The sequence below is a fragment of the Vulpes vulpes genome, chromosome 5 (assembly GCF_048418805.1).
Source record: "Vulpes vulpes isolate BD-2025 chromosome 5, VulVul3, whole genome shotgun sequence".
Lineage (NCBI taxonomy): Eukaryota > Metazoa > Chordata > Mammalia > Carnivora > Canidae > Vulpes > Vulpes vulpes.
The window spans coordinates 24,678,236-24,691,737 of record NC_132784.1 but is presented as its reverse complement, the minus strand read 5'-3'; the positions used below and the strand labels follow the sequence as shown (position 1 = coordinate 24,691,737).

Here is a 13,502-nt window from a genome sequence, read left to right as displayed (position 1 = left end):
TAAAATCAATGAGATTAGGTATGTACTCAGCTTGCCATGACACAAGCATCTTAGGAAATGCATACATATGTACAGAACATTTAAGATTCAGCACTAAACAGAGTCCATAACCAGTGGCTATCAGACGTTCATTGATTTTAACATTAGGTCAATTTGAAAATCCTAGAATCCCAAAAACCAGTGTCTTCTTAAAGAATTGCACAGAAAGTGAGAAAAAGTCTGTGCTGGGCCTAAATTGGTCCAAATTGAAGACATTAACCTAGCAGAAATAGTCTGTGCTTAGACTCAAGCTATGTTAATTTAGGAGAATAGGGTTAAAAGAAAAAAAAAAGACAGAATATTTGTAAATTTTTTTGAAAACTATTACAAAATCTTTTATTACAAGAGTGTAATGATTGTACAAACATTTCCAAATTGTCTTAAGATTAATTTAAAAAATAGGAGCGACTTCATGCAAAATGAATGAGATAAGACTGTTCAAGCTTGACTTAGAGTTACACTCTCAGTGTGAAGTACTGCAAACGACAGCTAAATATATTCAGGTTAGAGAAAAAAAAATCAGCAGCTAGTATTATTTCTTTGGGGGGAGTAGGTGATGGAGATAGAATGGCCATCTGGGAGCCAAATCTCTGTAAAGGGACATTTATCAGTGGAACAGAAGGACTTTAGCTCTGCAATCTGCTTGCTATGTTTGTAGGAAAAAGCACCATTTAAAAATTTAGAAAGCTTTTCTATTTCATGGGTCTTTTTTGCATAAGAAAAATAACTCTGGTTAATATCTTACTCTAAAAAATTGTTTCCTATGTGTCTTATGTTCATCTACACTATGAACTTGCTAGGTAAGACGTCAATAGATTAGCACTGGAGAGACAAGATATCAAGGGAATAAAATATTTTACCACGGTACTATTTCTCTTTTTGTCCATATTGCACACACTAAATTACACCCACTTTCTTTTCTCACAACGCCCCACAATGGCTACTTTCCTCCTCTTCCCTTCCCCCTACCATATGGTCCTAGCATTGCTTGCAAATGTTTTCAATATGTTCCTGCTCATCTTCTGAAGTAAAGGATGGTTCGTCTTGGTCCAGCTTTACTCAGTACATTTTGGGAACACAGGTTAACCTTAACAACTAATTTTCACATAAGGAAATCAGGCATAGGGAAACTAAATCAGCAAACATTATTCAGGAAAGCTTCAATAAGTTAAACTTTTGGGGTTTTAATCCAAATTAAAAGGGTTAAAAGTGTGTATTTTGTTTTACTATAAATATACACTAATCAAGGCCATGTTGTATTGATGAGAAAATATAGACAATGGATCAACAGAATAGAGGTCAGAAACAGACCCACATAAATGTCATCACTTGATGTTCTTTTTTTTTCCCCCCCAAAGGTCAAAGGCAATTCAACAGTGAAAGGAATATGTTTTTCAACCAATGATGCTGTAACAACGGAATGTGCATTTGCAAAATAAAAATCAAACAAATCTGGGTCTGTTAGGTCATCTTCATTATTTCCTTCCCATATAAACTTTTGCATATGAAGTTCCTAATAACATAAACTAACTGATACAAATCTGGGAATATTTGATTATATATTTCTAGATCTACTCTGCATTAATCTATAAGTTTCTATCTTATGTAGCTTTAAAGGTATTTTAAAAAGATATATTTATTTGAGAGAGAGAGAGAGAGAGAGAGCATATGCAAGCAGGGAGAGGGGTAGAGGAAGAGCAAGAGAAAATCTCAAGCAGACTCCCTGCAGGGCTCAATCTCACAACTCTGAGCTCATGACCTGAGCCAAAATCAAGAATCAGACACTGAGCCATTCAGGCAACCTCCTCCACCCGCCGATTTTTTAAAGATTTTTTTTTTTTTGACATAAACTTTAAGAGACAATTTATCTTTGTGAATTCTGGAGGAGTGTAGACAAAATGCATAGAGGGGCATTTAATGGCGTAGAAGCAAGAGTGGTGTAAAAGTTGTTAGCTTAAAGTAACCATGTAGAAGAATCTAAGGGCAAGTTTTTAAATTTCGCAGATTTAATTCATTTTGTGCAAGGGAAAATTTAAATATGCAATGTTATCTGAAATTATTTTAGAAGCTTCTTCATACAAATGGATAAAAACGGACATCAGTAGAGGTTTGTTCCCTTTTTGTTTTAAATGAACAATTTATATTGAAAGTTTCCTGAAGTGGCTACAGATAATTTTTAATTATCTTTGGTAAAATTTTGTCATTAAAAAAAAATGGAAATTAAAGTTAAAATGTGAATATATATATATATATATATATATATATATATATATATATATATTTTTTTTTTTTTTTTTTAACAGCTGGAATCTGACCTGGAAGAGAAACAAACTTTAAAAGGAAATATGAAAGGATCACAATGGTTGATTGAATACATTGTTGCTGCACCTCATGACTCAGGCTCTCCCTCTAATGGTGGGCTGTCTGCAACTGCAGATCCAACAAATCTAGTGGATGGAAGCTTTGGAAATAGGATCCACCCCAGAATCACACTCAGGGACCAGCACCATCCTTTCCCCTAAAAAATAAAAAAATAAAAATAAAAATAATCTAAAAAATCCAGAGGAAAATTATCATACATTTTAAATGGAAGACCTATTCTAAAGTTTGTCCTATAGGGACTGCCTACTGGGGCAAGGCAGTTAACATTACACTGAAAAAGTGTTAGTAGTTTCTAAGAATAGGGCATTCAGTGGATAGTATTTACAGGGCTTGGTGGGGGGGGGCTGTTCTAGAATGTTTAGGATGGATCTTTCTAGGCATGGTGTTAACTGAATGGAGTAAAATCTGTGATATGACTGTTTAATATTGGAATACACAGTGTCCAGAGTCTTGAAGTGAGACTAATAAATTGGTGTGTGAAAAGTGAGTTGTTTGACCAGGTGAGCAATATATTGTCCTGATAGGAGAGATTTTTGCCCAGAAGCAAACAATTTTCCCAGATAATTTGGTTTACAGTAATTTCCCGAAGTAAACAATTAAACCATGTCAATAAAGATAGCCTCAATTCTCAGTCCTAATAGTTAAACTTTGTGAACAAGGGAATTTCAATTTTCAAATTTAAGGGGAATAAAGCAAAAACAAAGAAAAACACATACTTTGAAGTCTCAGTTCACATTCCAGTTTTTCTTCTTCCTCAGTGTCTAACCATCAACAGATTCATTAATATTCTGAGACCATATGTATATTGCATATTACAACTTGCATTTTCTTTTTTTATCTATATCAATTTAATAATGCATGGAAAGCATCTAAACCAGTACTAATTATATAGAAGATACACACTTAAAGTAACTTTCTTCCACCTTGAGAGGATTAAAACAATAAAGCCAATAGTGAAAATAATATTTTAAGTTCTTGAATGTAAGGAATCACACGATACATTTTTTTTTATGTTTGCAAGGCAAACTTCTTTACATATATATTTGTGATGTGCATTAAATTGTGTTGATTGTTGCCATTTGAGAGAATTTATTAGTTATAAAAACTTAGAATGTTTGAGGAACACATTAATGGACAGCTTTATTGAGTTAAATCTTAGTTACATATCATAAAATTTACATGCTATAAATTTATAGTTAGATGAGCTTCAGAAAATGCATATAGTTTTCCAGTCAATACTGTAAGTGAGCTTTAGAATACTTTAGTGATTCCAAAATATCGTTCTTGTCATTTTGCAATCCACCCCACTTCCACTGTGAAAACAGGCAATGATTTGTTTTCCTAATGTACGAATTTTGCTTTTTCTAGAAATTTCCTGTAAACGACATTATACATTTGATAGTAGTTTATGTCTGTCTGGTTCTACTTAACATGGTATTTTTGTAAATTATCCATGCTGTTGCATGTTAAGTCAGAATTTGCTTCTTTTTATTGCCTTGGTAATATTCCCTTCTATGGATATAGCACACTGCATTTATCTACTACATGATGATTGATATTTTGGTTGTTTTTAAGTTTTGACTCTTAGAAATAATGCTATTGTAGACAGTCACACAAAAGTCTCTGTGGATATAGGTTTCCTATCTTGAGTATATACCTAGAGATTAAATTCCTGCATCATATGATAAAGATTAAGTTCATTATTTAAAGAAGCTACCAATCTTTTTTTGAAAGCGATTGTATAATTTTATATTCCCACCAGCGATGTAGGAAGACTCCAGTTCCTCCACATTTAAAAAAAATTGTTTATTTATTCATGAGAGACAGACAGAGAGAGAGGCAGAGGGAGAAGCAGGCCCCATGCAGGGATCCTGACATGGGACTGGATCCTGGGTCTCCAGGATCACGCCCTGGGCTGCAGGTGGCGCTAAACCATTGAGCCACCCGGGCTGCCCTAGTTCATCCACATTCTTAACAATACCTAGTATTGTTATTATTTCTGATTTTAGATAATGAGCTTGTAGTGTTAATTCAGTGGAGTTTTATTTCACATTTTCCGAATGACCAGTAGTGCTGAACATCTTTTCATAAACTTATTGCCCACTTTCATAACCTATTTTGTGAAATGTCTGTTCAACTCCTTTGTCCATCTTTAAGTGGATTGTCTTCTCTTTATTCCATTGAGTGCTTAATATATTGTAAATCCAAATCTATTCAACTTTGTTATACAATTAATTTTACTCAATCTGTGATCTATTTGTATTCTAAATGTTTCTTTCAAACAACAAAAGTTCTAAATTTGACATTGTCCAATTTGTTTATTTTTTAAATAGTTTAAGTTTTTTGTGTTCTATGTAAGAAATCTTTGTATAACACAAACTTACATATATTTTCTCCAGTTTCCTCTAGAAGTTTTATACTTAAACTCTTACTTTTAGGTCTGTGATACATTTTGAGGTAAATTCTGTGTGTAAGAGGAGGAGATGGTGAAGATTCATTATTTTCCATGCCAGTTAGTTATTTTATCACCATTTACAGGCATGCTTTGCTTTATTACACTTCATTTTATTGTGCTTCACAGGTACTACATTTTTATAAATTGAAAGTTTGTGGAAACCCTGCATTGAGTAAGACTACTGGTGTCATTTTTCCAACAGCATTTGCTCAGTTCATGTCTCTGTGTCACATTTTGGCAATTCTTGCAATATTTTAAACTTTTAAATTATTAGTTTGTTATTGTGATCTGTCTTTAGTAATCTTTAATGTTCCTATTCTAATTGTTTTTGAGGTGCCTAGAAATGCATCCATATAAGGTGGCAAACTTAATGGGTAAATGTTATGTGTTTTCCGACCTTTTCACCAACTGGCCATTACCCCATCTCTCTCCTTCTCTTTAGGACTCCCTATTTCCTACGATATAACAATATTGAAATTAGGCCAATTAGTATTCTATAATGGCCTCTAAGTATTCAGTGAAAATAAGAGTCACACATCTCTCACTTTGAATCAAAAGCTAAAAATGGCTAAGCATAGTGAGGAAGGCATGTTGAAAGCTGAGTTAGGCCAAAAACTAGGTCTTAGGTTGTGGATGTAAGGAAATATTTTTTAAGGAAATAAAGAATGCTCCTCCAGTGCTCCTCCTCCTCTTATCAAATGATAAGAAATCAAAACAGCCTAATTGCCAATATGGAGAAAGTTTGGTGATCTGGATAGAAGATCAAACCAGCCATAGTATTCTCTTAAGCCAAAAACTAATCCAGAGCAAGGCCCTCATTCTCTTCAATTCTATGATGGCTGAGAGAGGTAAGGAAGCTGCAGAAGAAAAGTTTTAAGCTAGCATAGGTTGGTTCATGAGGTTTAAGGAAAGATGCCTTCTCCATAACACAAAAGTATAAGGTGAAGCTGCAGATGCTGATGTAGAAGCTGCAGTAAGTGATCCAAAGATCTAGCTAAGATAATGAGTGAAGGTGGCTACCATAAAACAACAAATTTTCAATGTAGATAAAATAGTTTTCTATTAGAAGATGTCATCTAGGATGTTCATAGCCAAAGAGGGAAAGTCAGTACCTAGATTCAAAGGTTCAAAGAACAGACCTGACTCTCTTGTTAGGGCTAATGTGGTTGGGGACTTAATGACGAAGCTGAAGTCAATGTCATTTACCATTCCCAAAATCCTAGGGCCCTTACGAATTATGTTAAATCTACTCTATAGAGAGACTCTGCTCTATAAATGGAACTGCAAAGGCTAGATGACAGCACACCTGTTTACAACATGGTTTATAGAATATATTAGGCTCACAGGTGTGACCTAATTTTCAGAAAAATTGATTCCTTTCAAAATATTACTGTTCACAGATAATGCAACTGATCACACTAGGGCTCTGATGTAGATTTACATTGAGATTAATGTCATTTTCATGCCTGCTAATACAGCATTCATTCTGCAGCCCATGGATCAAGGAGTAATTTTGGCTTTCAAGTCTTATTATTAACTAAATACATTTCCTAAGGCTATAGCTACCATAGATAGTGATTCCTCTGATTTGAACCAGGGAAAAGTAAATCGAAAATCTTCTGGGAAGAATTCAACATTCTAGATGCTATTAAGAACATTTGTGATCCAAAATATCAATGGGAACTACAGTTTGAAAGAAGTTGATTCCAACTCTCCGGGATGACTTTGAGGGGTTCAAGACTTTAGTGGAGGAAGTAACTGTGGATGTGGTGGAAACAGCACGAGATCTAGAATTAGAAGTGAAACCTGAAGATATGACTGAATTGTTGTGACCTCATGATAAAACTGGAACAGATAAGGAGTTGATTCTTATGGATGAGCAAAGAAAGTGGTTTCTTGAGATGAAATCTACTGATGAAGATGCTATAAAGATTGTTGAAATGGACAAGTGATTTAGAATATTACACTTAGTTGACAAAGCAGAGGCAGAAGAGAGCATTGACTGCAATTTTGAAAAAAAAAATTCTACTCTGGGTGAAATGCTATCAAACAGCATTGCATGCTACAGAGAAATGGTTCATGAAAGGAAGATTCAATCAAAGAAGCAAACTTCACTGTTATCTTAAGAAATTGCCACAACTGCCCCAAATTTCAGTCTGATCAGTCAGCAACCATCAACATTGAGACAAGATGCTCCATCAGCAAAAAGATTACAACTCACTGAAAGCTCAAATGATGATTAGGGGTTTTTTAGCAATATTTTTAAATTAAGGTATTTACACTGTTTTCCTTGCACATAATGCTATTGCACACTTAATGGGCTGTAGTATAAACATAACTTTTATATGCACTGGGAAACCAAAATATTCATTTGGCTCAGTTTATTGTGATATTCGCTTGATTGCACATCTTCATGTCCAAAGTAGTTTTTACCTTTTGTAATAAATAATACATGGAATGCTACTTTGAAATCTTGTGAATAATCTCCTCCACAACTACCTGTATCCAATGATTTAGCATCCATTGTTGGTCTTTGCCTGAATGAGATATATTAATGTCTTTAGTGATTTTCTAGGTATGTCAGTCTTTCTTCCTTTTTTTCTACTTCTCTTCCTTCTTTGTTCCAAATTTCCTTCTTTCCTTTCTCCCTTTCATTCTTTCTTCACTCATTCCTTTCTCTCTGCCTTCTTCTCTCCCCACCCATCTTCCCTCTTTCCTCACTTTCTTTCTTTTGAAATGACATTATGCATTCATGGAGTTTCATTTTTCTTTATGAATTTATCTAGTGGAAAGCCCTTAAGTCTAGATCTAAATGTGCTTATTTTTCTTGGTGGCTTATGGTTCTAGTCCCTTTCAGTGAACAAAACTAGAAAGTATATATATCCATGTGTGAATACATGATATTGCATACATTGTAACTATACTGTTGTATGTAAAAATATTGTATGTATATGAATACATAAGTTTGCTGAGCATTGCTTAATGAATTCTATAAAAGGTGTTCTATTATGAATTCCATAAGCAAAAAATAAAATATAATATTGCCTCAAAGACTTTCCAACAGTGTTCAGATGCTTTTTTTTAATATATGAGAGATAAATTAATATTTGGGATAGTTTTAATTTTATTTCATTATATGTGAAATTGAATACTTTTTATATGTTTAAGCACCATTTATGTAGGCACACTTAAAAAAATAGCTGTTCATAGTTTTTCTTTCCCCATTTTTCTATCAGATGTTTGGTCATCTGCATTTTTAGAGTTCTTTCAAACTTTAAGGAGATTAGCCTTTTACCTTTTATACATAATACACATATTTTCTTCTAACTTGTGATTTGTCTTTTGTTTTTTTCCATGTTGTCATTGTATATATAAGGAAATAGTTTTTTCCCTTTCAAAATGTATTTATTATTTTGTTGTTGTTTGAGTAAATAGTTTTTTTCTTTTAGTACAAATGGATTTAAGTCACAATTAGAGGTTTTCTTCTGCTTTCTTAAGGTTCTTGTATGGGTGTTTTTGTTTTTGTTTTTGTTTTGGTACATCTTGATCTCTGATTCCTTTGGAGCTTTTGCAGGTGAGTGATTTGAATTATGGTTCCCTGCTTATGTTTTTCCAAACTGCTGTTCAATTGTCCCAACACTTGTCCTTAGTGCTTCTCCCCTCACCCCTAGTGATGTAAGATGTGACCTTCTTTATATCACTAAATTTTATTATATACTGGAATCTATTTCTGATTTTTCTTGTATTTCTTACTTGTCTGACTATTCATGTTCAGTTTCATATTATGATTTTTGAGGCTCTAAACTATGTTGTATATTCAGCAGGCTTAGTTTCCCCTAACTGATAACCTCTTTAGGTTCTTTCTAACTTTTCCTGTATGTTCATCTCATACATATTTTGGTATCATTTATGTATCTCCAAAAATCATTACTTTTATTGAATTTTTATATTAACTTTGAGATAATTGCCATTTTATAATGTGCTGTTGTCATGTAAGAACATGAGATATTTAAATTGCTTTTGTGTCTTTTTCTGGTGTTTTCAAATATTTTCTTTTGTAAATTGCTATACTATCTTACTAAGTTTATTTACAAGTATTTAGTCTTTATTTAGTCTTTATTTTGTCCTATGACAGAGTTTTCTTTTCCATTACACTGTACATTCTACTAAATTTTATTGCAGGTATAGATTTAAGTAGCCATCATCACATTCAACATACAGAATCATTCCATCATTACATAGACACTTCATTGTGTTACTCCTTGATAGTTACAGCCTTCCCTTTAATCTTGGCCTGGCAGCAGTTTATCTGTTCTCATTACTATAATCTTGTTCTAGAAATGGGATCATATAACATGTAACCTTTTGTTTTGCATGCCTCTCTCAACTCAGTTTGTTCAGTGCTTCTTCATGATTAGATTCCCGCATTTTTAGCGAGATACTAAAGATTTGATATTTTTTCCCTGTCAATTATTCTTTTATGGAGCCACATGATGTTGGGTTTGGCTGATCGTAATGTTAACCCTATTTATTTGTTTAATGTAACTTTTTCCAGGTTTCTCTACTTTACAGGTATTATTTTTCCCTATTAATTAAAAAAAATCTTGAATTTAAAAAAAATTAATAGCAAAATTCAATTCCAAAAAATGAAACTAAACTACATACATATTATATACTTTAACTATATATCTTATACCTCATCAAATTTTCACTCATTAATTTTGCATTCACAAATTTCTAATATGTGAATTAAGCACATTTATGCTTACTATTTAATTGGAATTTTTATCCTTAATTCTGTCTTATTATCTTTTCATATTTTTCTGTTTATTGTTATTATTTCTCTTTGTGTTTTTTTTAATTAAAATTTTTTTTAATATTTTCAAGGCCTTGTACCTATGTTTGGGTAATTATCATTATAATACCGTCTTTTATAATGCAGTTAATACCCTTAGGTATCTGTCATTTGACTGAATAGCTTTAAATAATAGTCTTCCATGTCACCCTATTGTGTTGTACATACTTTTACAAAATTAGGTTATTCTATGTAAGTTTCTCTGGTATTTGAAGCCATTTGTTTGGTTTTATTATTTCTTCTTCTCCCGGCAGGTAAGATTTACATCCTATTCTGTCTTCTACCCCACCTTTGCTATCATCTTATCTCACTCTTAACTCATCTCACTAAACTCATTGCAGTGAATTTTCCTATCATCCCTGGTTGGATGATGTGCTTCCTCTAGAAGTGCAGTGCGTGAGTACAGCGTTCCCTGAATTCCTACATGTTTAAATTGCTTTACTATAAGCTGTATCCTTAAATAGCAGTTAAAATGGATATATTTTGGCTTTTAAGACAAATTTTTGTTGCATCTGAAAATGGGAGTCAAAATATAAGTCTTGAGACTGGAGATGGTGGAATAGAATTGATTTCAAACACCTGGACCTTTACATAGATAAAAGGAGCTTCCTAGTTATAGAATTAGGGAGAAATTTTATTTAAAAAGGGGAAAAGATACACATTTTACAGATTATTTATTTATTTATTTATTTATTTATTTACTCATGAGAGACACAGACAGGGAGAAGCAGGCTCCATGCAGGGAGCCCGATGAGGAACTTGATCTCAGGACTCCAGGATCATGCCCTGAGCCAAAGGCAGACACTAAACCACTGAGCCACCCAGGCGTCCCAAGATACCTATTTTAAAAAAAGACTTTGATATAGTATGAAAAGGTACTCAGGAATCAGATGTTATTAACATATATTATTGAAAGAGAATGTTTTTAAAATTAATTTTCAGTGTTTTTATTTCCATATAGAGGAAAATAGCAGAAAAGATGCAGGTAAGCATCTCATCTCTTGGATGGGATTTAAACTCAGCTGATCCAGAGAATATAGAAGATGAGAAATGAGAGGAGGGCTGGCTTACACACCAGGATCCATCACAATCATTCAGTAATCTAGCTTAGATTTTCCTTTAGCAGGGGGCTGAATTCCAAGAAATAGAAGTGGAAGCTGCCAATCCTCTTAAAGCCTGGGCTGCATAGCCCCAGAATTTTCATTTCTGTTGCTTTCTCTTTATGAAAACCAGGCAAGAATAAAAGGCAAGAGAAATAAAGTCCGTCTGTTGATGGTGAGAAATGGCATGGGTTTACTGGAGTGAAGTGACAGCTGTTTTGGGAAATAATTACACAGATATTTTCATTGTCCCTGGAAAACAGAGTTTAATTTTCTTGAAGGATGATATTTTGCTTTATTGTTCTTTATAGTCTTCACAGTACCTCACATAATATTAATAAATAATATTTGATTGTTGCTTGGGCTCTAATCTAAACGTGTTTAATTAAACTTTTTGTCTGAATATCATGATGAATTCTGGCAGTAACTACAGAACTCCAATAGATGACACATAATTTACTGATATATCTAGCCACTGTGACTTAATATAGATTCTGCTGTTTCAACATGGAGAGATATATGTCATTAGAAAGACAATGTCAACAGTATTGGATTTATTAACTTCCATTACAATAAGAGTCTTTAGTTAAGGTGAAGGTACTGGAATTTCTTTTTCACCCTATGCCCATATTGCATTTTATATGAAAAGTTTAAAAGAAAAGAAGAGGCCAAGAAAGAGAATTGAGAAGTTCAGACAATATGTTCTTTGCTTTAATAACCATTTTAATTCAATCATCAGAAAAAGGTACAATCAGAGAAAGCTATGCCCATGGTTAAAGATAAGGTCACCTACTTCCTTCTAAAAAATAATGTTTAATATGTACTGCTCTCTGATAAAAACTTTTTGCATACCAAATTGGCCTCCTAAGAAATTTTACTTCTACTGATGAATTTCAAACAATGCCATAACAATACAACTAATAATACCCGAGATTTGTTCAATTGTGCAAACAGTATTCATTGTGGCACAACTGAATGCTTCTTTAAGTTAAAATTTTTATTATATTTATCACCTTGTACCCTGCGTAACAGATGTCACAGGTCTTAGACATAACAGATACTCAATAAAATTCAATATTTGTTGACTATTAACTTTATTTATTTATTATCTATTTATTTATTTTTAAATTTAAAGGTTTTTTTTTGTTGTTGTTTTTTTTTTTTTTTGGTTATTCATGAAAGACACACACAGTGAGAGAGGCAAAGACATAGGCAGAGGGAGAAGCAGTCTTCCTGCAAGGAGCCCGATGTGGAACTCAATTCTGGACCCCATTCATACTCAGAGCCAAAGGCAGATGCTCAACCACTGAACCACCCAGGCTATCCTATTAACATTATTTAGTAAATTTGATTCCTTAAATAAAATCTTGGTAAACTAAAGCCAAATTTAATTAAACAGATATTATAAATCCTTAGTTCATTATGGATGAATTAATCCTTCTCAATCTTTTATAAAATTAATTCTTAATTTTGGTTCCTCCCTTTTTATAGAGGGGCTAAAATGTCATTTCATTTGTTGCATTTTCTTTAAAAAGAAGTTTATATATAAAAATCAATATATTCATAAATACCTGTAGTATCAACTATCTAAGGGAAGTGAATTATATAGTAGAAAGCATACTGATCCATAAAAAAGACAGACATTCAAATTATGATTCTTGATTCTGGATTTAACAGTTAAAAGATAGTAGATAATTTCTTTATCTTCCCTGAGTCTTAGTGTTCTCATTTTTTCAAGGAGCACAATGTGTTGTTGGTAGAATAAAACAAACATATGTAGAAATAATATGAACTTAGGTTTTAGTTTTAGCTTCTTGGCTGACTGATGATAATTTGTTCATCTTTATAATCACAGGACCCTACAGTATGACCTTATCAACAGCACACGATTCTTAAGGGTTTGATTATTGAATAAAATGATGTAAACTGAAGAAAGCATTATTTCTTAGTTTTGGAATTAGGGAGCACAACTGCAAACAGATTTCAGCATGACAACACATGTAGAACTTTTAGAAGACTTTTTCATGAGGATGTGTAATATGATCCTATTCCTCCTCTTCCAACGTGAAACAACTCAGTGATAGCTCTAACAAGTTGTGTTTTGCCAAGTCTCATATATTCTTAGATTCAATTTCTTCATTTTAAATAAGTTTATTAATATATCACCTACTGTTTCAAAGGTCAAAATAAATACAACAAAGAGAAACCTATTCTGTAAGATGAATTTAAAATATCAACCAAGAAATTATTTTAAGAGAGTAAAAGGTTTAGTCTGATTTCCTTTAATAGAGGAAAAGATTTTCATGCAATGATTGAGACAATAGTGGTTACCTAAGATTCAATTTCTCCCCCCCCCCCTTTTTTTTTGTAGCAATTAACCTTTTAGAAAACTATCATCTATTTGGATACAAAGTAGATTTCAAGTATACCATACCCTCCTCATGAAATAAAAAGATTCATACCCACAGTAATATCACAGAATATGCTTGGAATCTACTTAGAAAGGCCCACTTTTTGCCTTGCCATGATAGCATGTATATCTTAAAAGACTACTGAGATTGTGTTTGCCTTTGTCATATTTAGTTTGTCAACTTCATCTTATCTTCTGCTAGCTAAATGTAATGTTATAACTTCCTGTAAAAGCCTGGAAACAAAACATCTAGGTCATTCT

General features: G+C 32.8%; 1 protein-coding gene across 1 annotated transcript in view; it reads left to right on the top strand.

Annotated features, from left to right (window-relative positions):
• The window catches only part of LOC140598955 (ribosome production factor 2 homolog), a 51,736-nt gene that overhangs the window by 36,725 nt on the left and 1,509 nt on the right, over positions 1–13,502 (top strand). Inside the window, exon 3 of the mRNA XM_072757411.1 lies at positions 10,693–10,716. Coding sequence (XP_072613512.1) covers positions 10,693–10,716 — 24 coding nt within the window. The remainder of the gene's footprint in view (positions 1–10,692; positions 10,717–13,502) is intronic.